This window comes from Cherax quadricarinatus, chromosome 53, assembly GCF_038502225.1.
Source record: "Cherax quadricarinatus isolate ZL_2023a chromosome 53, ASM3850222v1, whole genome shotgun sequence".
Taxonomy (NCBI): domain Eukaryota; kingdom Metazoa; phylum Arthropoda; class Malacostraca; order Decapoda; family Parastacidae; genus Cherax; species Cherax quadricarinatus.
In genome coordinates, this window is record NC_091344.1 from 24,920,155 (window position 1) to 24,946,307 (window position 26,153).

General features: G+C 38.2%; 1 protein-coding gene across 3 annotated transcripts; it reads left to right on the forward strand.

Moving 5' to 3' along the window:
• Positions 1-391: 391 nt before the first annotated feature.
• On the forward strand, positions 392-25,842 carry Trmt6 (tRNA methyltransferase 6 non-catalytic subunit). 3 transcript variants are annotated; one of them, XM_053781370.2, is made up of 10 exons: positions 392-506; positions 1,430-1,524; positions 3,741-3,898; positions 4,209-4,318; positions 6,344-6,516; positions 13,904-14,077; positions 18,027-18,157; positions 22,610-22,755; positions 23,354-23,521; positions 25,516-25,829. In XM_053781370.2, exons 2-10 carry the CDS (start codon positions 1,433-1,435, stop codon positions 25,684-25,686), a joined length of 1,323 nt encoding a protein of 440 aa, XP_053637345.2. In that variant the 5' UTR covers positions 392-506; positions 1,430-1,432; the 3' UTR covers positions 25,687-25,829. The 3 variants fall into 3 exon arrangements, with proteins under 3 accessions (XP_053637345.2, XP_053637344.2, XP_069952583.1); XM_053781369.2 differs by having other exon boundaries at positions 429-485; positions 25,516-25,842; XM_070096482.1 differs by lacking the exon at positions 392-506 and adding an exon at positions 712-828.
• Positions 25,843-26,153: the final 311 nt, after the last annotated feature.

Here is a 26,153-nt window from a genome sequence, read left to right on the forward strand (position 1 = left end):
TAAACTTACAACATAGCATGAACCAGTTCAAGAAGAGTGCCAAAAGGTGTCTGATGAATGTAGCTACAGAAAGGGAGGGAAATGATTTTCTATTTTTTATCTAACATACGTGTAAATTTTACCTTATTCCTAGTAATGACCCTCGTATTATAGATAGTCTTAATGACCCTCGTGTAGTAGATAGTCTTTTTAGTATGATAATAAGATGTTATCTTCATTATAGAATAATAAGAAAATATTATAACCTTTATATTATAATAAGGTAAAAGGACCCCAATGGAAATAAGTCACTCTGTCTGACTTTTTTGGGTTATCCCAGGTTCTCTACACATATGCTGCTATGTATGATAATTCTATTTGTGTATACCTGAATAAACTTACTTAATTATACCCCCGGGGTAGTTGGGTGGTAGGTTTTTGGTGGCCCTGAACAACCCCATCAACAACCACCACCACACACTTACGTTACTTTATTTTTGGTTCAGGTCTTTTATTTCAAGATTACGGTACATAAAAACCATACAATAATCTGAAGGCCCAATAGGATGCACATTACACAATTTTCTGGATGATTATAATTCTCTTGCATGATGATTATGTACAATAACCCAGAAAAATTCGATTTCAGTTTCAATGTGACTTATTTCCATTGAGGTGCTTGTGATAAGATAAGATAAGATTTCGTTCGGATTTTTAACCCCGGAGGGTTAGCCACCCAGGATAACCCAAGAAAGTCAGTGCGTCATCGAGGACTGTCTAACTTATTTCCATTGTGGTCCTTAATCTTGTCCCCCAGGATGTGACCCACACCAGTCGACTAACACCCAGGTACCTATTTGCTGCTAGGTGAACAGGACAACAGGTGTAAGGAAACGTGTCGAAATGTTTCCACCCGCCGGGAATCGAACCCGGGCCCTCCGTGTGTGAAGCGGGAGCTTTAGCCACCAGGCCACCGGGCCACCTAACCTAACCTAACACAGTAATACATGAAGAAAAGTAGGTTAGGTTATGTGAATAACGACGTTTCGGTCCATTAACTCATCACGGGTTACGAGTTTCGATCCATATATATATATATATATATATATATATATATATATATATATATATATATATATATATATATATATATATATATATATATATATATACACAAACATACGTATACATATGTATACCTACATAAATACACGCATACATACATACATATATGTAGTATATACTGTAGATAATATATTAGTGATTCTGTAATTTTATTATTATTATTATTATTATTATTATTATTATTATTATTATTATTATTGTTATTATTATTATTATTATTATTGTATACAATTGATTATTTTTTTGCATTTTATTAAACATGTTGATTGTATTGTTAAAAACCTCTAATAGTTCATGATTGACTTTGTTACTTAATAATGTGTAGGTGATGCCTGAGGAGAAGGATGAGATATATGATGGGTGCACAGTTGTGGTCCAGAGAGGCACGTATATGAAGACATGTCGTGTGTTACAAGGCAGGTTAGTATTTAACACTGCTTTTGTATTATGTTATTTAAACACCACAGATTGAAGAGACACTAAAGTAGTAAACCGCATAAGTGGAAAGTTAACTGAATTGTGTGAGATTACATATTTCTAGTTTCTGCATATATAATTACTATATATATAATTACTACATATACCATATCTACTGTTTTGCAGCTAATAAAACAAATGTTTACTTGTTGTATCCTATCCTTGGTATTCAATTTGCCACATAATTTTTTGTTATTTTTCATTGTAGCAAATACTACCTTTCCGTGGATCCCATTCCAATATTTTTCCATTATCTGGGAAGAAAAGCCTTGTAGTATCCTTTCGGCTAATCTATTTAATAAGATTTATATGCTCTCTTTAGAGTTCATCCAGAAACAAAAAGGAAAGACTAGCAATCATACCAGAGTGCAAACTATTTATCAAGCTTCTATTTTTAACTCACACATTTAAATGTGTATTCACACAAATTACCTCACTGCCAATCCTGTGATACCTGGAGTTTACCTGGAGAGAGTTCCGGGGGTCAATGCCCTCCTGGTGGATCAGAGCCTGATCAACCAGGCTGTTACTGCTGGCTGCACGCAAACCAACGTACGAGCCACAGCCCGGCTGGTCAGGAACCGACTTTAGGTGGTTGTCCAGTGCCAGCTTGAAGACTGCCAGGGGTCTGTTGGTAATACCCCTTATGTATGCTGGGAGGCAGTTGAACAGTCTCGGGCCCCTGACACTTACTGTATGGTCTCTTAACGTGCTAGTGACACCCCTGCTTTTCATTGGGGGGATGTTGCATCGTCTGCCAAGTCTTTTGCTTTCGTAGTGAGTGATTTTCGTGTGCAAGTTCGGTACTAGTCCCTCTAGGATTTTCCAGGTGTATATAATCATGTATCTCTCCCGCCTGCATTCCAGGGAATACAGGTTCAGGAACCTCAAGCGCTCCCAGTAATTGAGGTGTTTTATCTCCGTTATGCGTGCCGTGAAGGTTATCTGTACATTTTCTAGGTCAGCAATTTCACCTGCCTTGAAAGGTGCTGTTAGTGTGCAGCAATATTCTGGCCTAGATAGAACAAGTGACCTGAAGAGTGTCATCATGGGCTTGGTATCCCTAGTTTTGAAAGTTCTCATTATCCATCCTGTCATTTTTCTAGCAGATGCGATTAATACTATGTTATGGTTCTTGAAGGTGAGATCCTCCGACATGATCACTCCCAGGGCTTTGACGTTGGTGTTTCACTCTATTTTGTGGCCAGAATTTGTTTTGTACTCTGATGAAGATTTAATTTCCTCGTGTTTACCATATCTGAGTAATTGAAATTTCTCATCGTTGAACTTCATGTTGTTTTCTGCAGCCCACTGAAAGATTTGGTTGATGTCTGCCTGGAGCCTTGCAGTGTCTGCAATGGAAGACACTGTCATGCAGACTCGGGTGTCATCTGCAAAGGAAGACACGGTGCTGTGGCTGACATCCTTGTCTATGTCAGATATGAGGATGAGGAACAAGATGGGAGTGAGTACTGTGCCTTGTGGAACAGAGCTTTTCACCGTAGCTGCCTCGGACTTTACTCTGTTGACTACTACTCTCTGTGTTCTGTTAGTGAGGAAATTATAGATCCATCGACTGACTTTTCCTCTTATTCCTTTAGCTCGCATTTTATGCACTATTACGTCATGGTCACACTTGTCAAAGGCTTTTGCAAAATCTGTATATATTACATCTGCATTCTTTTTGTCTTCTAGTGCATCTAGGACCTTGTCGTAGTGATCCAATAGTTGAGACAGACAGGAGCGACCTGTTCTAAACCCATGTTGCCCTGGGTTGTGTAATTGATGGGTTTCTAGATGGGTGGTGATCTTGCTTCTTAGGACCCTTTCAAAGATTTTTATGATATGGGATGTTAGTACTATCAGTCTGTAGTTCTTTGCTGTTGCTTTACTGCCCCCTTTGTGGAGTGGGGCTATGTCTGTTGTTTTTAGTAACTGTGGGATGACCCCCTTGTCCATGCTCCCTCTCCATAGGATGGTAAAAGCTCGTGATAGGGGCTTCTTGCAGTTCTTGATGAACACGGAGTTCCATGAGTCTGGCCCTGGGGCAGAGTGCATGGGCATGTCATTTATCGCCTGTTCGAAGTCATTTGGCATCAGGATAACATCAGATAGGCTTGTGTTAACCAAATTCTGTCTGTACATATATTACTTTACAGGACCTATGCATTTGGTAAACGAGGGGATGGTCAGTTCACCCTTAATATTGATGGTGCTCTTGGCTGCCCATTTGGCTCTTCATTTAGAATGGAAAGGATGTCAAACAAACTTTTTAGTATACATAAAACTGAAGAACTTAATACTTGTCTTGATATTGGTAAGTCTCAGATTTACGTTGTGATTCATTTTTAACGTAAGTCAGTTAGTAATGCTCACTCAGTACACAACAGCACAAAATTGCTGATATATACCAATTATTCAGATGCATTATAAATCAAATTATATAATATATTATAAATCATGATCGAGTCCACAGAATGTATACAACCTTCAAAATTACCTAAATGAGATTTTTTGCAGCATAAAGGTTTGATAAGTACAGTTTCTTGGACTATTTTAACACTACTGTAACTGTGTAGCAGTAATGCCACAGGTTCAGTATTTATCACAATTTACTACTCACTCAGTGAAGGAAGGTGGGGAAGACAATCGTGACTTGCAAGATGATGGCAGATCCCAAAAGTTGACTCCAGAAGAAATTATCCAGCTCAAAGGCTCAGGGCTGACAGGAAAAGAGGTGGGAATGATAACTACCACTGTATAAATATTCAGTTCATTACTGTTATTGATGAATTTTGGTTTGTGATGATTTAGATTTAAGGAAATTATAATTAAGGTACAGTTCTTAAAACTCAAATCTCATTATTGATACAGTGCTACAAACTGTATTAAAATGCATTAAAATATTTGTTAGTATGTATAATATATTTATTGAAAAATTTATACAAGTGCATGAAGTTCTGGCTCTTAAATAATTTTTGCCAAGTACTTCACAGGAATTCAGTTTTGTACCTTATTAATAATGTACATAAGTGACATGATACATGGGTTGCAGAAGTGACATTTATGCATTTTATGTAATTATTAATTTATGATACTATGATACTGCATGTAAAGACTGGGAATTAAGTTGGTTATATTTAATTTTTTTGTATAGTTGTTGTTCTTGGTGTGATGTCTGATGAGCAGTACAATTGTAGGTGTGCAACAGTAATATTGAACAGTCATGTGCATGATAGTAGAAGTATGCAAGTATTTGTGATGGCAATGTTGGCTAGTTAACCCTTAAACGGTCCAAACAGATCCACGTTCAAATTCATAGTGCTACAAAAGTAGATCTACTTTTTTTTACATATTTTCAAATATAACAAAAAAAAAACAAAATGTAGATAAAAGTTTTTTTTACACATTTTCAAATGTAAAACAAAAAAGAAGATCTACATTTTTTACATACTTTCAGATTTTGAAAAAATGTATATATATGTTTGGACCATTTAAGGGTTAAATAAGCAGGAGTGAGACCCATCCAAATGCTTTGCTTAGAGTTTACCTGGAGTTTACCTGGAGAGAGTTCCGGGGGTCAACGCCCCCGCGGCCTGTTCTGTGACCAGGCCTCCTGGTGGATCAGAGCCTGATCAACCAGGCTGTTACTGCTGGGCTGCACGCAAACCAACGTACAAGCCACAGCCCGGCTGGTCAGGTACTGACTTTAGGTGCTTGTCCAGTGCCAGCTTGAAGACTGCCAGGGGTCTGTTGGTAATCCCCCTTATGTATGCTGGGAGGCAGTTGAACAGTCTCGGGCCCCTGACACTTATTGTATGGTCTCTTAACGTGCTAGTGACACCCCTGCTTTTCATTGGGGAGATGTTGCATCGTCTGCTAAGTCTTTTGCTTTCGTAGTGAGTGATTTTCGTGTGCAAGTACGGTACTAGGATTTTCCAGGTGTATATAATCATGTATCTCTCCCTCCTGCGTTCCAGGGAATACAGGTTCAGGAACCTCAAGCGCTCCCAGTAATTGAGGTGTTTTATCTCCGTTATGCGTGCCATGAAGGTTCTCTGTACATTTTCTAGGTCAGCAATTTCACCTGCCTTGAAAGGTGCTGTTAGTGTGCAGCAATATTCCAGCCTAGATAGAACAAGTGACCTGAAGAGTGTCATCATGGGCTTGGCATCCCTAGTTTTGAAGGTTCTCATTATCCATCCTGTCATTTTTCTAGCAGATGCGATTGATACAATGTTATGGTCCTTGAAGGTGAGATCCTCCGACATGATCACTCCCAGGTCTTTGACGTTGGTGTTTCGCTCTATTTTGTGGCCAGAATTTGTTTTGTTCTCCATGAGGAAGTGGAACAGAATTCTTCCTCCGTAAGCCATGCGTGTCGTAAGAGGCGACTGAAATGCCGGAAGCAAGGGGTTAGTAACCCCTTCTCCTGTATATATCACTAAATTTGAAAGGAGAAACTTTCGTTTTTCCTTTTGGGCCACCCCACCTCGGTGGGATACGGCCGGTGTATTGAAAGAAAGATAGAAATTTGTTTTGTACTCTGATGAAGATTTAATTTCCTCGTGTTTACGAGTGTACGAAGTGATGGAATCTTAGAGCTCAGTCAACACCATGTTATTCTAGGAAATAAAATTTGACTTCGACTTTGACTTGATTGCATTCCACAGTAATGTATAGCGTAAATATACCTGCAACTTGTCATAATTTTTGGAACATCATAAAGACTATTATTAGTAGACAATGTTAATCCTTTCAGGTTATCCAGACAATCACAGAAAACAGCACAACATTCAAAGATAAAACAGTATTTTCCAAAGAAAAATATGTTAATAAAAAACAAAAGAAATATGGAGAGATCATTACCATACATAGACCTTCAATACGACTGCTTAGCAACATGTATTACACCCTGGATCCACTCAAAATAGCGTGAGTATAGCCAAGCATTTCTTTAGCCAAGATTATCATCTCTGTTTTGGTTGTAATTCTGCATAATAAAGTTCTGCTGCATTTGGTTGCAAATATTTAAGAGCTTGACAGCCTATTCAGATTAGAATTTTTTTCGTTTTTTTTTTTTTTATGTGAAAGTTTCCATTACTCAACTGTCATACTTACCACTGATGTTTGAATGAGTTTTATCATCTAGGGATACATATCTCACTAGTTTTGGTTTCCATAACACTACTGCTATAGCTTAAATATATCTCCCTGAAACAATAACTACTCACTTCTATGACAGTACTGTATTTTCTCGACCCTCCTTCCATTGTATATATTTTGTTTTAATTTTCTAAATTAGTAGTCCAGATAAATTTTGGATACTACACAAAACTAATTATGCTGCTTTAAACTTCATTCTTATTTTTTTCTGAAATTATAATAAGGAAATACTTGGCAGCTTTAATCATTTATGAGGACTTTCCATGAGTTATCTCCATTCTCTGCCCTGCCAAAAATGTTAGTGTACATGACACTGAGAAATATTTTTTTTTATTTTATTATTAACACATCGGCCATTTCCCACCAAGGCAGGGTGGCCCAGAAAAAAGAAAAACTTTCATCATCACTCACTCCATCGGTCTTGCCAGAGGCATGCTTACAATACAGTTATAAAACTGCAATATTAACAAACCTATAGGTAGTAGGTTGGTAGACAGCAACCACCCAGGGAAGTACTACCATCCTGCCAGATGACTGTGAAACAGAAACCTGTAACTGTTTTGCATGATGGTAGGATTGCTGGTTTCTTTTTCTGTCTCATAAACACGCTAGATAACAGGGATATCTTGCTACTCCTACTTACACTTTGGTCACACTTCATAGACACGCACATGCATATATATATATATATATATATATATATTATATATATATATATATATATATATATATATATATATATATATATATATATATATATATATATATATATATAATATATATATATATGTATATATGTATATATATATATATATATATATATATATACATACATACATACATACATACATACATACATACATACATACATACATACATACATACATACATACATACATCTAGGTTTTTCTCCTTTTTCTAAATAGCTCTTGTTCTTTTTTATTTCTTCTATTGTCCATGGGGAAGTGGAAAAGAATCTTTCCTCCGTAAGCCATGCGTGTCGTATGAGGCGACTAAAATGCCGGGAGCAATGGGCTAGTAACCCCTTATCCTGTAGACATTTACTAAAAAAGAGAAGAAGAAAAACTTTATAAAACTGGGATGTTTGAATGTGCGTGGATGTAGTGCAGATGACAAGAAACAGATGATTGCTGATGTTATGAATGAAAAGAAGTTGGATGTCCTGGCCCTAAGCGAAACAAAGCTGAAGGGGGTAGGGGAGTTTCGGTGGGGGAAAATAAATGGGATTAAATCTGGAGTATCTGAGAGAGTTAGAGCAAAGGAAGGGGTAGCAGTAATGTTGAAGGATCAGTTATGGAAGGAGAAAAGATCACTTTCTAGTTGTAGCTATACTGAGAGTAAAAGGTAGATGGGATACAAGGAGAATAGAAGCATCAGGGAAGAGAGAGGTGAAGGTTTATAAACTAAAAGAGGAGGCAGTTAGGGTAAGATATAAACAGCTATTGGAGGATAGATGGGCTAATGAGAGCATAGGCAATGGGGTCGAAGAGGTATGGGGTAGGTTTAAAAATGTAGTGTTAGAGTGTTCAGCAGAAGTTTGTGGTTACAGGAGGGAAGAGGAGCGATTGGTGGAATGATGATGTAAAGAGAGTAGTAAGGGAGAAAAAGTTAGCATATGAGAAGTTTTTACAAAGTAGAAGTGATGCAAGGAGGGAAGAGTATATGGAGAAAAAGAGAGAAGTTAAGAGAGTGGTGAAGCAATGTAAAAAGAGAGCAAATGAGAGAGTGGGTGAGATGTTATCAACAAATTTTGTTGAAAATAAGAAAAAGTTTTGGAGTGAGATTAACAAGTTAAGAAAGCCTAGAGAACAAATGGATTTGTCAGTTAAAAATAGGAGAGGAGAGTTATTAAATGGAGAGTTAGAGGTATTGGGAAGATGGAAGGAATATTTTGAGGAATTGTTAAATGTTGATGAAGATAGGGAAGCTGTGATTTCGTGTATAGGGCAAGGAGGAATAACATCTTGTAGGAGTGAGGAAGAGCCAGTTGTGAGTGTGGGGGAAGTTCGTGAGGCAGTAGGTAAAATGAAAGGAGGTAAGGCAGCCGGGATTGATGGGATAAAGATAGAAATGTTAAAAGCAGGTGGGGATATAGTTTTGGAGTGGTTGGTGCAATTATTTAATAAATGTATGGAAGAGGGTAAGGTACCTAGGGATTGGCAGAGAGCATGCATAGTTCCTTTGTATAAAGGCAAAGGGGATAAAAGAGAGTGCAAAAATTATAGGGGGATAAGTCTGTTGAGTGTACCTGGTAAAGTGTATGGTAGAGTTATAATTGAAAGAATTAAGAGTAAGACGGAGAATAGGATAGCAGATGAACAAGGAGGCTTTAGGAAAGGTAGGGGGTGTGTGGACCAGGTGTTTACAGTGAAACATATAAGTGAACAGTATTTAGATAAGGCTAAAGAGGTCTTTGTGGCATTTATGGATTTGGAAAAGGCGTATGACAGGGTGGATAGGGGGGCAATGTGGCAGATGTTGCAAGTGTATGGTGTAGGAGGTAGGTTACTGAAAGCAGTGAAGAGTTTTTACGAGGATAGTGAGGCTCAAGTTAGAGTATGTAGGAAAGAGGGAAATTTTTTCCCAGTAAAAGTAGGCCTTAGACAAGGATGTGTGATGTCACCGTGGTTGTTTAATATATTTATAGATGGGGTTGTAAGAGAAGTAAATGCGAGGGTTTTGGCAAGAGGCGTGGAGTTAAAAGATAAAGAATCACACACAAAGTGGGAGTTGTCACAGCTGCTCTTTGCTGATGACACTGTGCTCTTGGGAGATTCTGAAGAGAAGTTGCAGAGATTGGTGGATGAATTTGGTAGGGTGTGCAAAAGAAGAAAATTAAAGGTGAATACAGGAAAGAGTAAGGTTATGAGGATAACAAAAAGATTAGGTGATGAAAGATTGAATATCAGATTGGAGGGAGAGAGTATGGAGGAGGTGAACGTATTCAGATATTTGGGAGTGGACGTGTCAGCGGATGGGTCTATGAAAGATGAGGTGAATCATAGAATTGATGAGGGAAAAAGAGTGAGTGGTGCACTTAGGAGTCTGTGGAAACAAAGAACTTTGTCCTTGGAGGCAAAGAGGGGAATGTATGAGAGTATAGTTTTACCAACGCTCTTATATGGGTGTGAAGCGTGGGTGATGAATGTTGCAGCGAGGAGAAGGCTGGAGGCAGTGGAGATGTCATGTCTGAGGGCAATGTGTGGTGTGAATATAATGCAGAGAATTCGTAGTTTGGAAGTTAGGAGGAGGTGCGGGATTACCAAAACTGTTGTCCAGAGGGCTGAGGAAGGGTTGTTGAGGTGGTTCGGACATGTAGAGAGAATGGAGCGAAACAGAATGACTTCAAGAGTGTATCAGTCTGTAGTGGAAGGAAGGCGGGGTAGGGGTCGGCCTAGGAAGGGTTGGAGGGAGGGGGTAAAGGAGGTTTTGTGTGCGAGGGGCTTGGACTTCCAGCAGGCATGCGTGAGCGTGTTTGATAGGAGTGAATGGAGACAAATGGTTTTTAATACTTGACGTGCTGTTGGAGTGTGAGCAAAGTAACATTTATGAAGGGATTCAGGGAAACCGGCAGGCCGGACTTGAGTCCTGGAGATGGGAAGTACAGTGCCTGCACTCTGAAGGAGGGGTGTTAATGTTGCAGTTTAAAAACTGTAGTGTAAAGCACCCTTCTGGCAAGACAGTGATGGAGTGAATGATGGTGAAAGTTTTTCTTTTTCGGGCCACCCTGCCTTGGTGGGAATCGGCCGGTGTGATAATAAAAAAAATATAATAAAAAAAAGAGAATATGAATTTGTAAACTCAAGAATTATGTGGATTAAAGTAAAGGTTGGATGCGAAAAGTGGGTCATAATAAGCGTGTATGCACCTGGAGAAGAGAGGAATGTAGAGGAGAGAGAGAGATTTTGGGAGATGTTAAGTGAATGTATAGGAACCTTTGAACCAAGTGAGAGAGTAATTGTGGTAGGGGACCTGAATGCTAAAGTAGGAGAAACTTTTAGAGAGGGTGTGGTAGGTAAGTTTGGGGTGCCAGGTGTGAATGATAATGGGAGCCCTTTGATTGAACTTTGTATAGAAAGGGGTTTAGTTGTAGGTAATACATATTTTAAGAAAAAGAGGATAAATAAGTATACAAGATATTATGTAGGGCAAAATGACAGTAGTTTGTTGGATTATGTATTGGTAGATAAAAGGCTGTTGAGTAGACTTCAGGATGTACATGTTTATAGAGGGGCCAGATATATCAGATCACTTTCTAGTTGTAGCTACACTGAGAGTAAAAGGTAGATAGGATACAAGGAGAATAGAAGCATCAGGGAAGAGAGAGGTGAAGGTTTATAAACTAAAAGAGGAGGCAGTTAGGGTAAGATATAAACAGCTATTGGAGGATAGGTGTGCTAATGAGAGCATAGGCAATGGGGTCGAAGAGGTATGGGGTAGGTTTAAAAATGTCGTGTTAGAGTGTTCAGCAGAAGTTTGTGGTTACAGGAAAGTCGTTGCAGGAGGGAAGAGGAGCGATTGGTGGAATGATGATGTAAAGAGAGTAGTAAGGGAGAAAAAGTTAGCATATGAGAAGTTTTTACAAAGTAGAAGTGATGCAAGGAGGGAAGAGTATATGGAGAAAAAGAGAGAGGTTAAGAGAGCAGTGAAGCAATGTAAAAAGAGAGCAAATGAGAGTGGGTGAGATGTTATCAACAAATTTTGTTGAAAATAAGAAAAAGTTTTGGAGTGAGATTAACAAGTTAAGGAAGCCTAGAGAACAAATTGATTTGTCAGTTAAAAATAGGAGAGGAGAGTTATTAAATGGAGAGTTAGAGGTATTGGGAAGATGGAGGGAATATTTTGAGGAATTGTTAAAAGTTGATGAAGATAGGGAAGCTGTGATTTCGTGTATAGGGCAAGGAGGAATAACATCTTGTAGGAGTGAGGAAGAGTCAGTTGTGAGTGTGGGGGAAGTTTGTGAGGCAGTAGGTAAAATGAAAGGGGGTAAGGCAGCTGGGATTGATGGGATAAAGATAGAAATGTTAAAAGCAGGTGGGTATATAGTTTTGGAGTGGTTGGTGCAATTATTTAATAAATGTATGGAAGAGGGTAAGGTACCTAGGGATTGGCAGAGAGCATGCATAGTTCCTTTGTATAAAGGCAAAGGGGACAAAAGAGAGTGCAAAAATTATAGGGGGATAAGTCTGTTGAGTATACCTGGTAAAGTGTATGGTAGAGTTATTATTGAAAGAATTAAGAGTAAGACGGAGAATAGGATAGCAGATGAACAAGGAGGCTTTAGGAAAGATAGGGAGTGTGTGGACCAGGTGTTTACAGTGAAACACATAAGTGAACAGTATTTAGATAAGGCTAAAGAAGTCTTTGTGGCATTTATGGATTTGGAAAAGGCGTATGACAGGGTGGATAGGGGGGCAATGTGGCAGATGTTGCAGGTGTATGGTGTAGGAGGTAAGTTACTGAAAGCAGTGAAGAGTTTTTATGAGGATAGTGAGGCTCAAGTTAGAGTATGTAGGAAAGAGGGAAATTATTTTCCAGTAAAAGTAGGCCTTAGACAAGGATGTGTGATGTCACCGTGGTTGTTTAATATATTTATAGATGGGGTTGTAAGAGAAGTAAATGCGAGGGTCTTGGCAAGAGGCGTGGAGTTAAAAGATAAAGAATCACACACAAAGTGGGAGTTGTCACAGTTGCTCTTTGCTGATGACACTGTGCTCTTGGGAGATTCTGAAAAGAAGTTGCAGAGATTGGTGGATGAATTTGGTAGGGTATGCAAAAGAAGAAAATTTAAAAGTGAATACAGGAAAGAGTAAGGTTATGAGGATAACAAAAAGATTAGGTGATGAAAGATTGGATATCAGATTGGAGGGAGAGAGTATGGAGGAGGTGAATGTATTCAGATATTTGGGAGTGGACGTGTCAGCGGATGGGTCTATGAAAGATGAGGTGAATCATAGAATTGATGAGGGGTAAAGGGTGAGTGGTGCACTTAGGAGTCTGTGGAGACAAAGAACTTTGTCCTTGGAGGCAAAGAGGGGAATGTATGAGAGTATAGTTTTGCCAACGCTCTTATATGGGTGTGAAGCATGGGTGATGAATGTTGCAGCAAGGTGAAGGCTGGAGGCAGTGGAGATGTCATGTCTGAGGGCAATGTGTGGTGTGAATGTAATGCAGAGAATTCGTAGTTTGGAAGTTAGGAGAAGGTGCAGGATTACCAAAACTGTTGTCCAGAGGGCTGAGGAAGGGTTGTTGAGGTGGTTCAGACATGTAGAGAGAATGGAGCGAAACAGAATGACTTCAAGAGTGTATCTGTCTGTAGTGGAAGGAAGGCGGGGTAGGGGTCGGCCTAGGAAAGGTTGGAGGGAGGGGGTAAAGGAGGTTTTGTGTGCGAGGGGCTTGGACTTCCAGCAGGCATGCGTGAGCGTGTTTGATAGGAGTGAATGGAGACAAATGGTTTTTAATACTTGACATGCTGTTGGAGTGTGAGCAAAGTAACATTTATGAAGGGGTTCAGGGAAACCGGCAGGCCGGACTTGAGTCCTGGAGATGGGAAGTACAGTGCCTGCACTCTGAAGGAGGGGTGTTAATGTTGCAGTTTAAAAACTGTAATGTAAAGCACCCCTCTGGCAAGACAGTGATGGAGTGAATGATGGTGAAAGTTTTTCTTTTTCGGGCCACCCTGCCTTGGTGGGAATCGGCCAGTGTGATAATAATAATAATAAAATTAACACCCCTCCTTCAGAGTGCCAGAATTGTACTTCCCATCTCCAGGAATCAAGTCCAGCCTGCCGGTTTCCCTAAATCCCTTCATAAATGTTACCTTGCTCACACTCCAACAGCACGTCAAGTCGTAAAAACCATTTGTCTCCATTCGTTCCTATCTAACACCCTTACGCACGCTTGCTGGAAGTCCGAGCCCCTTGCACACAAAACCTCCTTTACCCCCTCCCTCGAACCTTCCCTAGGCCGACCCCTACCCACCTTTCCTCCATTACAGATTTATACACTCTCGATAAATACAATTTGCTAAATACATATCAAAAGATGGGAGTCTTATTTTGTTACTTTATTCTTAATTACAGCTAAAGTTAGTGACTTAATAAAAGAAAATTTCTGATTGTTACCTTTCCACCAGGAATCTTCGTGTAGATACCTTGTCACAACTTCTGTGTCATGTGAACGTCCAGCCAGGTGGTTCCTTTGCTGTATTTGAGTCTGGTACGCAGGGATTGGTGACTGCTGCCATGTTGCATCGCATGGGCACTATTGGGCATTTGGTTCAGGTTTATCATGGAAATCATCCACAGAGGTAAGATTTTTGCAAAAATCTCAGTTTAATTTTCTTCCCTTGCCTTTAAAAAAAATACATACTTTTTCTTTATGAATGTCCAGGAAATATATATCATTTAAACCATTGGCCATTTCCCACTAAGGTAGGTGACCCAGAGAAAGAAATACATTCACCGAAACTCATTTCCTAGCTGTCATTCCATAAGTACACCAACATCACGCTTCAGATGATCCACCAAACTACAACATTGTCAGTCATCATATAGAGTGCATCCACTCTATTTCTCACCTTCAAAACATAATAATTGTTAAATTCAATGTTAACTGAAAGAAAAAGTGTGTCAGTAATATATATTGTACCCTAAAGTCAAGTGGTTAGTAATCAAATGTTATGTAGACACCCACATAAGGGTACTGAACCTTTCAGCCCATTAATTTTTTTTTTACTGGTTTGTTTTCCATAGTTTTTTACTGTAAATGGACACTACCTGGTGCTGTTCACTGTATGAATTATAAGTTTTGTAAACCCGTAGTGGCAGTTTAAGAATTGCTGGTGCTAATACTGCAATTATATTTAAACATTATTGATGGTATTGTATTTGTCATCAGTCATTATCTGAAAATAACTTTTTATTTTTTTTAAATTTCTGCAAATGTAATACACCTACACCTTGAAATTCTGCTGTACTCATGAAGAATTCTAAATTAAATATATAAGTCAGCTGTTATGCTATTGGGCTCATTTCATAACCAGGTTCCAGCTGTGGTATATCACTCCCAAAAATGTGACCCACAGCACTCAACCAACACTAATTAGTATGTACTGTACTTGAAAGGTAAATTGAGTATAGGGAAACTTGTCCACATGTCTTGCTTTACCCAAGAATAACAAAGTTTGCATTACCAAGATTGTTATTGTTAGAATTTATATTTCAGTAAGAATATTTTTCTAAGAATTTCTTAAATCACCAGTAGTTACCTTAATTTCATCTCATACTTTGGCACACTTATAAATTAGAACTGGGATATGTAAATACCAACAAGGTGGAGTAAATGACACATGCACTGAATACCTTCATTACTGATAATGTTTCACCCACACAGTATAATAATAAGAATAAGAATAATTGAAAATATATGTATTTTTTTCTTTTAACACGACCATCTGCCACCAAGGTAGTGACCCCAAAAAAAGAAACTTTCACCATCATTCACTCCATCACTGTCTTGCCAGAGGCATGCTGATACTACAGTTCAGATGCCCCTCCAAACTGCAGATACCCCTACCCCTCCTTCAGAATGCAGGCACTGTACTTCCGACCTCCAGGACTCAAGTCTGGTTAACTGATATCCCTGAATCCCTTCACAAAATGTTACCATGCTTACACTCACACAGCTCATCAAATCTCCCCCCCTACCCCACCCAAACAAAAATTACCTTATTCACACTCTCACAGCTTGTCAAGTCCCAGAAATGATTTGCCTCCACTTCTAACATGCTCACACATTCCTGCTGGATGTCCAAGTACCTTGCACACAAAACCTTCTGTACTCCCTCCCTCCAACCTTTCCTAGGGACACCCCTTCCAAGCCTTCCCTCCACTACAGATTTGTACACCCTCCTTTTTCTCATGTATTCTCTACTGACTGATACTGTGTGGATGAAATGTTGTCATTAATATAAGTATTCACTGCCATCAAGGTGTAATCTATAATACCGCAGTTGTAAATTGCTCTTGTAATTATTTACCCCCCACACACAGCCTCCTCTTCAGTTTCCTCTCCACATTCATTCTCAGACTCTTCCAAGTCTATGATATGAAAACTTCTCTTTATGAGCTTTTTATCTGTGTAAATAATCTCTTGATTCATGGGCTGGATAACAGAAGTGGTGCTATTGTAGTTGATAGTTACTTGCATCTAGTACAGCCATTGGCTAAGGTTATGTATTCAGACCTGAATGAACAGGGGCATTTTCCAACATTAACAATATCCGAGCATCATTTTCGTTAATTTTAACGTTCTTCCTGATATATTCATACTTCAGTACAAAGAATTTCTCAAACCAGTTACTGAAAATAGTTTTGTTAAACATGAATTTCTTGAGTTGTTGTAATGGGCAGGCCATTCATTAATTACATATTTTAACCCTTAAACGGTCCAAACGTATATATATGTTCACTCGCGCAGCGCCCCGTTTAAAAAAGAAAAAAAAATTTATAGAAAAAAGAACACATTTTTTGACATGTTTTAGAATAACAAAAAAATTAGGGTCAGTACTTACCGAGATATGAGGCCAAGAAGTTGGCACTGGATGCTCATGTGACAGCAACATTGAGTCCTGCCACTTGCAGAAGTGTTGCCCATATACCTTTTTTTCTATTTTTCATATTATTTTATGTAATTTTTATGTTCTGATAATTACAATTTGTAGTAGTGCTTGTCATTTTATAACCAATCTTTGTTCTGACACTAGTATTATGTACTGAAATTGTACTCAAATTGTCACGAACACACTGACAGGTGGACATTTACACCTGCCTTAGCCATTTACTATTGTCTTGGAATATATACAAAGTACTTATATGTCCCAGCAATGTTATGGATATGTGGAAGTATATAATAACAATGAGGAGGAGAGGAGGAGGAGGAGGAGGAAGAGAAGGAGGAGGAGGAGGAGGAGGAGATGGAGGAAGAGAAGGGAGGAGAAGGAGGAGGAAGAGGAGGAGGAGGAGGAGGAGAAGAATAATAAGTAATAATAATAATAGGTAATAATAAGTTCCCTTAAAGCATGAAAAACAAAGTCCACCCCTGACAGTGACATGATAAGATGAGATAACATCTGATAAGAGCTGACGTTTGATGAGCATACACAAGGGTGGGGGAGGGTGCAGCTGATAAGAAAAGATTAGAGGTGATATTTGATGAGCATCGCCCTCACTTTGTTTTTTCTGGTACACAAACATGTCTGTCTGTCTATTTGTCTGTCTGTCAAGCTCCCTGTCTATCCGTCTAGCTCTGTCTCAGAGAGAGCCACAAGACTGCGTCGTCATCACGTTTACTCACATCTTAAAGCAAAGTATAGCACTTTGTCTGGATTTTTTGGGTTATCCTGGGTAATTTACACTATGTATACTTGTATTTATGTGTACCTGTGAGACAGAGATAGACAGATAGAAAGAGAGACAGACTGAAAGAGATACAGAGACAGACAAAGACAGAGACAGATAGATATAGACAGAGATAGATAGAGGAAGATAGAGATAGACAGAGATAGAGATAGACAAAAATACAGAGATAGACAGACCCTAAACTTGGGGTTAACATCACTTTCCTCTTAAAAGAGGAGTGTTAATGTGATATTACATCAGTGAATCCTTGGTGTTTGCCACACTGTTTGCTCTAGCTGGCGCTCAATTTAACTGGCGCTCCCACAAGGTACTAAGTGGTCCCAGATTTTTTTAATTCAGCATACACTGAGTGTTAGGACCCATTCTATGCTGACAAGACATCTCAGGCCAATCGTGCCAAATTTGAAGGCAGGAAAAATAAAACGTATACATGTATATACGTTTGGGGCGTACGCGTTTGGACCGTTTAAGGGTTAAAGCCTTGCCCACTATAACAACTTATGTTTAATGGCTAATATTGGCACTGGCAGATACCAAAGCCACATGTCTGTCCATCTCGTCCTATGTTATGTCCAAATATAGGCTGCTCTACCTGTCTGAGGTATTGTGGCCATTCTTCTCCATTAAAACCAGTCTTAATCATCATTATAAATTTGATGCAAAAATAATTTGTTGTTCAAAGTGCTGCTGTAGTTTATCCTAGAATGTAGCTATGAGATATATATTGTTACAGTTTACATTTGTTTAGATGCATTTGCAATTTAAGTTAAACAGTTATACCTAAAATACCTTTATTGTTTATGTATTATATTGCTGGATGTTTGTTTTCCAAACCAGAGATGCAGTAGACCTGATGAACTTCACAACTAAAGAGCTGGAAACTCTCTCATTTATTAATTTTACCAAGTTGCCAGATATTACTCCTCAAGAAGAATTTGCAACAAATGGCACAGATGAGGTGAAGGAGCGTAAGTTTTCCTAATTGTTTAACTTTGTTTAGTGATATATTACTTAATTTCATCTACTTTACCCAAGTGATTGACAGTTGTTTTATAGCAAGTGTTGAATAATACTGCCAGTATAAAATTAGAAATATTCTAGATAATGTTTTTGTCCCCAATACTTAAATAATAAAAAAGGGGTGAGCAGTGTGGCAATGTTGGCCACTGTTCCCTCTAGTTGCGAAAAGCATTATCACCATTATTATTTTTTTTTTTAACAAGTTGGCCGTCTCCCACCGAGGCAGGGTGACCCAAAAAAAGAAAGAAAATCCCCAAAAAGAAAATGCTTTCATCATCATTCAACACTTTCACCACACTCACACATTATTGCTGTTTTTGCAGAGGTGCTCAGAATACAACAGTTTAGAAGCATATACATATAAAGATACACAACATATCCCTCCAAACTGCCAATATCCCAAACCCCTCCTTTAAAGTGCAGGCATTGTACTTCCCATTTCCAGGACTCAAGTCCGACTATATGAAAATAACCGGTTTCCCTGAATCCCTTCACTAAATATTACCCTGCTCACACTCCAACAGATCATCAGGTCCCAAGTACCATTCGTCTCCATTCACTCCTATCTAACACACTCACGCATGCTTGCTGGAAGTCCAAGCCCCTTGCCCACAAAACCTCCTTTACCCCCTCTCTCCAACCCTTTCGAGGACGACCCCTACCCTGCCTTCCTTCCCCTATAGATTTATATGCTTTCCATGTCATTCTACTTTGATCCATTCTCTCTAAATGACCAAACCACCTCAACAACCCCTCTTCTGCCCTCTGACTAATACTTTTATTAACTCCACACCTTTTCCTAATTTCCACACTCCGAATTTTCTGCATAATATTTACACCACACATTGCCCTTAGACAGGACATCTCCACTGCCTCCAACCTTCTCCTCGCTGCTGCATTTACCACCCAAGCTTCACACCCATATAAGAGTGTTGGTACTACTATACTTTCATACATTCCCTTCTTTGCCTCCATAGATAATGTTTTTTGACTCCACATATACCTCAATGCACCACTCACCTTTTTTGCCTCATCAATTCTATGATTAACCTCATCCTTCATAAATCCATCCGCCGACACGTCAACTCCCAAGTATCTGAAAACATTCACTTCTTCCATACTCCTCCTCCCCAATTTGATATCCAATTTTTCTTTATCTAAATCATTTGATACCCTCATCACTTTACTCTTTTCTATGTTCACTTTCAACTTTCTACCTTTACACACATTCCCAAACTCATCCACTAACCTTTGCAATTTTTCTTTAGAATCTCCCATAAGCACAGTATCATCAGCAAAAAGTAACTGTGTTAATTCCCATTTTGAATTTGATTCCCCATAATTTAATCCCACCCCTCTCCCGAACACCCTAGCATTTACTTCCTTTACAACCCCATCTATAAATATATTAAACAACCATGGTGACATTACACATCCCTGTCTAAGACCTACTTTTACCAGGAAGTAGTCTCCCTCTCTTCTACACACCCTAACCTGAGCCTCACTATCCTCATAAAAACTCTTTACAGCATTTAGTAACTTACCACCTATTCCATATACTTGCAACATCTGCCATATTGCTCCCCTATCCACTCTAGCATATGCCTTTTCTAAATCCATAAATGCAATAAAAACTTCCCTACCTTTATCTAAATACTGTTCACATATATGCTTCAATGTAAACACTTGATTTACACATCCCCTACCCACTCTGAAACCTCCTTGCTCATCCGCAATCCTACATTCTGTCTTGCCTCTAATTCTTTCAATTATAACCCTACCGTACACTTTTCCTGGTATACTCAATAAACTTATTCCTCTATAACTTTTACAATCTCTTTTGTCCCCTTTCCCTTTATATAAAGGGACTATACATGCTCTCTGCCAATCCCTAGGTACCTTCCCCTCTTTCATACATTTATTAAACAAAAGTACCAAAAACTCCAACACTATATCCCCCCCTGCTTTTAACATTTCTGTCATGATCCCATCAGTTCCAGCTGCTTTACCCCCTTTCATTCTACGTAATGCCTCGCGTACCTCCCCCATACTTACATTCTGCTCTTCTTCACTCCTAAAAGATGGTATACCTCCCTGACCAGTGCATGAAAATACCGTCTCCCTTTCTTCCTCAACATTTAAAAGTTCCTCAAAATATTCTCGCCATCTACCTAATACCTCCCTCTCCCCATCTACTAACTCCCCTACTCTGTTTTTAACTGACAAATCCATATTTTCCCTAGGCTTTCTTAACTTGTTTAACTCACTCCAAAATTTTTTATTTTCATTAAAATTTCTTGACAGTGCCTCTCCCACTGTATCATCTGCTCTCCTTTTGCACTCTCTCACCACTCTCTTCACCTTTCTTTTACTCTCCATATACTCTGCTCTTCTTATAACACTTCTGCTTTGTAAAAACCTCTCATAAGCTAACTTTTTCTCTTTTATCACACCCTTTACTTCATCATTCCACTAATCACTCCTCTTTCCACCTGCCCCCACCCTCCTATAACCACAAAGTTCTGCCCCACATTCTAATACTGCATTTTTAAAACTATTCCAACCCTCTTCAACCCCCCCACTACTCATCTTTGCACTAGCCCACCTTTCTGCCAACAGTCGCTTATATCTCGCCCGAACTTCCTCCTCCCTTAGTTTATACACTTTCACCTCCCTCTTACTTGTTGTTGCCACCTTCCTCTTTTCCCATCTACCTCTTACTCTAACTGTAGCTACAACTAAATAATGATCCGATATATCAGTTGCCCCTCTATAAACATGTACATCCTGGAGCCTACCCATCAACCTTTTATCCACCAATACATAATCTAACAAACTACTTTCATTACGTGCTACATCATACCTTGTATATTTATTTATCCTCTTTTTCATAAAATATGTATTACTTATTACCAAATCTCTTTCTACACATAGCTCAATTAAAGGCTCCCCATTTACATATACCCCTGGCACCCCAAATTTACCTACTACTCCCTCCATAACATTTTTACCCACTTTAGCATTGAAATCCCCAACCACCATTACTCTCACACTTAATTCAAAACTCCCCACGCATTCACTCAACATTTCCCAAAATCTCTCTCTCTCCTCTACACTTCTTTCTTCTCCAGGTGCATACACGCTTACTATAACCCACTTTTCACATCCAATCTTTATTTTACTCCACATAATCCTTGAATTCATACATTTATAGTCCCTCTTTTCCTGCCATAGCTTATCCTTCAACATTATTGCTACTCCTTCTTTAGCTCTAACTCTATTTGAAACCCCTGACCTAATCCCATTTATTCCTCTCCATTGAAACTCTCCCACCCCCTTCAGCTTCGTTTCACTTAAAGCCAGGACATCCAGCTTCTTCTCATTCATAACATCCACAATCATCTCTTTCTTATCATTTGCACAACATCCACAAACATTCAGACTTCCCACTTTGACAATTTTCTTCTCCTTATGCTTTTTAGTAATCTTTACATGAAAAGGGGTTACTAGCCCATTGTTCCCGGCATTTTAGTTGACTTTTACAACACGCATGGCTTACGGAGGAAAGATTCTTATTCCACTTCCCCATGGATATAAAAGGAAAAGTAATAAGGCCAAGAACTATTAAGATAAAATCAAAGAAAACTTAGATGAGTGTGTATAAATAAACGTGTACATGTATGTGTAGTGTGACCTAAGTGTAAGTAGAAGTAGCAAGAGATACCTGTAATCTTGCATATTTATGAGACAGACAAAAGACACCAGCAATCCTACCATAATGTAAAACAATTACAGGCTTTTGTTTTACATTCACTTGGCAGGACGGTAGTACCTCCCTGGGTGGTTGCTGTCTACCAACCTACTACTATAAAAAATAATTTTGGTGGTGGTTGCCACAACCTGGCCAGTACTACTGTGTACCATTATTATTATTAATAAAAAATATTATTATTGTAACAAGGGGAAGGGTTAAACATGTTGGGGCTATATATCACTGGGGGATTGGGATGCAATCAGATTTGATATAAAGAAGAGAAGGATTGGTCTAATTTCATGGATGAAGAGCTCCTCACCTACTTCAGGGTGAGGAGCTCTTGGTCTATGAGGCATCACTGCACAGCACAGCATGTTCAGGAAAGTTGAAGTGAGTGTGATTTTCATTGTCAAAGTGAAACAACCTCAGTTATCATGACCTACAAAATGAAATAGTTATGGCTGTCATGAAACAACTAACATTTTCTTTCACTTTAGAAACTTTTGTAGTGAAAGTTTATATTTTCTCTTGGTCATCCTTGTATTTTTTTAGTACTTTTTACGGTTCTCTGTAGATAATGTTATATAAAATTTTCTTTCAAAATTCCAAACTTGTGTATAATTTATTTTCATTGTTTCTTATTCAGTTACAGCTGAACAAGCTGATAAAGAGCTTATTGCTGAGGACACACATTGTGAAACTAAAGAAATGAAGGCAGACACCACAGAAATAATAGAGAAGCCAAGCAGTGATACAAAAAGCATGAAAAAGGAATTTACAAGGCCACAAAAGGTACTGCATTTTGTTTTTTGTTTTTTCAACCAATCAGATAACCTCCTAAAGGTCTGTGAATACACTAAATTCTTTCCATATAATAAGCTTTATTTTAAAGATTTGAGTTCATTTTGTTGCTTTAACTTAATTAATGTTAACATTCATGGAAAAAATGTTCAAGTTTAGTTGGAAATTCATCCTGAAAAAATGAATTTCCTGCAAAATGAATTTCCTTGGTTATGCACCAAACTCAAACAAAATGAACACTTGAACAATTGACAGTTTAAATATCTTAATATGGGACAAATGAGCCTGGGAGTATATGAGAAAAAATCATTATGCATGCCACCTGGGCAACCTTAGGGCCCTTGCCAGCTTTCAGCCCAACATTGTTGGCTGTCCCAGCATGTTCCAAGCCAGTTACCAGTAAGAAAGTCAGCCACAGTACCTAACCTAACTGCTTCCAGTGAAAGGCAAGTAGTATTTTACTGTACTTAAAATAATGTTACCTTTAAATTTTTCCTGATGTATCCCTGTGTGTTAAGTATGCAATTTGTCATTAAAAAAAAATACTAAAGCTTTTATACCTGATTCTATCATAACTAAAATATTTCAGTTTGTACGGAAACAAGAAGAAGACATACGAATGTCATCAACTGTACTTCAAGGGAATGTTGAAGGTCTTGTTGTGGCATGTCGCCAGTACCCCAACAATATTTTGAGAGACTTGCTACATTACCTCAAACCTGGTCATCCATTTGTTGTATTTTCCCCTTACAAAGAAGTAAGTGTAATTATTATTTCTGCCTTTAAGCTATATATTTCTGTAATTCAAAACATTTATATTGTCATATGTACAGTACAGGAGGGCTGTTATGTTCCCAACCTGTGGCAGCAAGCGAAAATCACCAGTGGGTGAAAAGGTGTTTTTCTTAACATTGAATGTCTAAAATGCCTGATAACACTCTTACACTATCATATATTGAGTGCTCAGTACAGCTAGGCATAAAAACAAAATTATACAAAAGTAAAATACATGAATAACAAAAAAAGCACAATACCGTGACTGGAACGATACACAAATAACCCGCACAAGTCGGACCGAAACATCGTCGTAAGCTTCCCTCTTTTATGTGCGGGTTATTTGTGTAAAATACATGTGCAGTACATAAAATACGTTCCTTAAAATACAGTGCTGGTCGCCCTTCCCTTATGCAACTGTGTTATATACAGAAAAAGCATATAACATAATGAACAATGGCTCATTTGAAAACCACCAGAAACATGGAACACCAAAAAGAGGGTGCCAAATATGCAGGGCCCTCCTGTATATAAAATAAGTTGAAGATGTAAATCTTTCTCAATAATTAATGCTTTTTTTTTTTTTTTAAATTTAGCAGTGTACACATAAATGTTAAGTATTTCTCTTTTCATACTGGAATGAAAACAGACTGCCAATAAAAACAAAATAAATTCATATAGTTAAGCAAGCCTGTACTGGATGTTGTTTTGTTCAAGTTGACCTTATTAAATCTCACTTTAAAATGTCATCAAATGATGAACTCATTTTTGCCTCATGCATATTTTCCACCCTATTTATTTATGACTGGAATACGAAAGCTTGAGGATGAAATGTAAACTAGTTTTGTTAAAGATAACTAGTTGAATGAATAATAAATTATGTAACTCTTATATTTTTAATATTTTAAAATATACAGTATATTTACATTAATCATGATTTTTTAAATACCTGTACTATACTGTATATGAGGTTGTTGCAGGGAGGATGCATAGTAAATAATGGTACAGACCAAAGTACAGTACAGTGGACCCCCGATTAACGATATTTTTTCATTCCAGAAGTATGTTCAGGTGCCAGTACTGACCGAATTTGTTCCCATAAGGAATATTGTGAAGTAGATTAGTCCATTTCAGACCCCCAAACATACACGTACAAACGCACTTATATAAATGCACTTACATAATTGGTCACATTAGGAGGTGATCGTTAAGCGGGGGTCCACTGTACATAGTTAATAAATCATGTACAGAATGTCATCATGGCCATCACAGTCAAGAAAGTTGCAGTTAAAATTTAAAGTTATTCAGCTATCAGAGAAAAGTTAATAATGAGGTGTTGGCATACATCAGTGAAATAAGCAAAGAATTTAATGACATGAGTAGATTTAATGAAGGATAGGCTGATGAAATAAATGAGGGTGAAAATACATTATTTTTGGAACTAATTATGAGAAAAGAGTTGGGAATAAGTCACAATAACAGGATATAGAGGTATATGATGTTGACACAGAGAAAAAAGATACAGTATGCAGTCACTTAGGACATGCATATTGGAAACATTTCAGTTGTTTGACTTTGGAGTGATCATGGTCCCAGGACCAAAATGTTTCCAATGAAAATGTCCTAAATGATTGCATTCTGTCTTTTTCCACTTCTGTGAATAACAATTCACAAATAACCTAAAGTTTGGAGAGGAAACTTGATAATAGTTCAGAACACACCAAAATGTCTAAAGTTTTCTCTCTATATTGTGAGTTAGTTGTGATTGAGAGAAAAGTATTCTGTAAATACTGTATATGTTAGAACATAACTGGGGAATAGAATGGTTGGTAGGTATCAATTAGCTAATTGATGTTGATTAAAGATAAAAGATTCAGAATTACATTAGTGTTTTTGTTTTTTATAAAAAGCTAATAATCAGTCAAGATATAATGCTGAAAAGTCTTCTCAAACATTACCTTTTTGTTACTTTCACAGCCTCTAATGGAGCTCTTCATGGAAGTGAAATCTCAAAATGGGACAAATGTACACCTTAGTGAGACATGGTTGCGACACTACCAAGTGTTGCCTCAACGCACTCATCCTGATATTAACATGTCAGGTGGAGGGGGATATCTCCTCTATGGCACACGCATTATAAAAGACTGAAAACTCCCCCTGAAAAAAGGGGGCATTCCAAATACTCTGTACCACACTAAAAGAAAATGCATGGAATATATTCAAAATGAGAAATAAGCGCATATGCAGTACTTTTATACAAGTACAAGAATTTTTTTTTTTTTTTCAACAAGTCGGCCGTCTCCCACCGAGGCAGGGTGACCCAAAAAGAAAGAAAATCCCCAAAAAGAAAATACTTTCATCATCATTCAACACTTTCACCACACTGACACATAATCACTGTTTTTGCAGAGGTGCTCAGAACACAACAGTTTAGAAGCATATACGTATAAAGATACACAACATATCCCTCCAAACTGCTAATATCCCAAAACCCTCCTTTAGAGTGCAGGCATTGTACTTCCCATTTCCAGGACTCAAGTCCGGCTATATAAAAATAACCGGTTTCCCTGAATCCCTTCACTAAATATTACCCTGCTCACACTCCAACAGATCGT

Bases quoted from the DNA above. Each gene is read 5' to 3' on its own strand.
- Trmt6 (XM_053781370.2), top strand. From the start codon at position 1,433: ATGCCTGAGGAGAAGGATGAGATATATGATGGGTGCACAGTTGTGGTC. The intron at 4,319-6,343 runs GTGGGAATGATA...TAATCCTTTCAG, and splicing joins CAGGGCTGACAGGAAAAGAG to GTTATCCAGACAATCACAGA. The intron at 14,078-18,026 runs GTAAGATTTTTG...TTTCCAAACCAG, and splicing joins CATGGAAATCATCCACAGAG to AGATGCAGTAGACCTGATGA.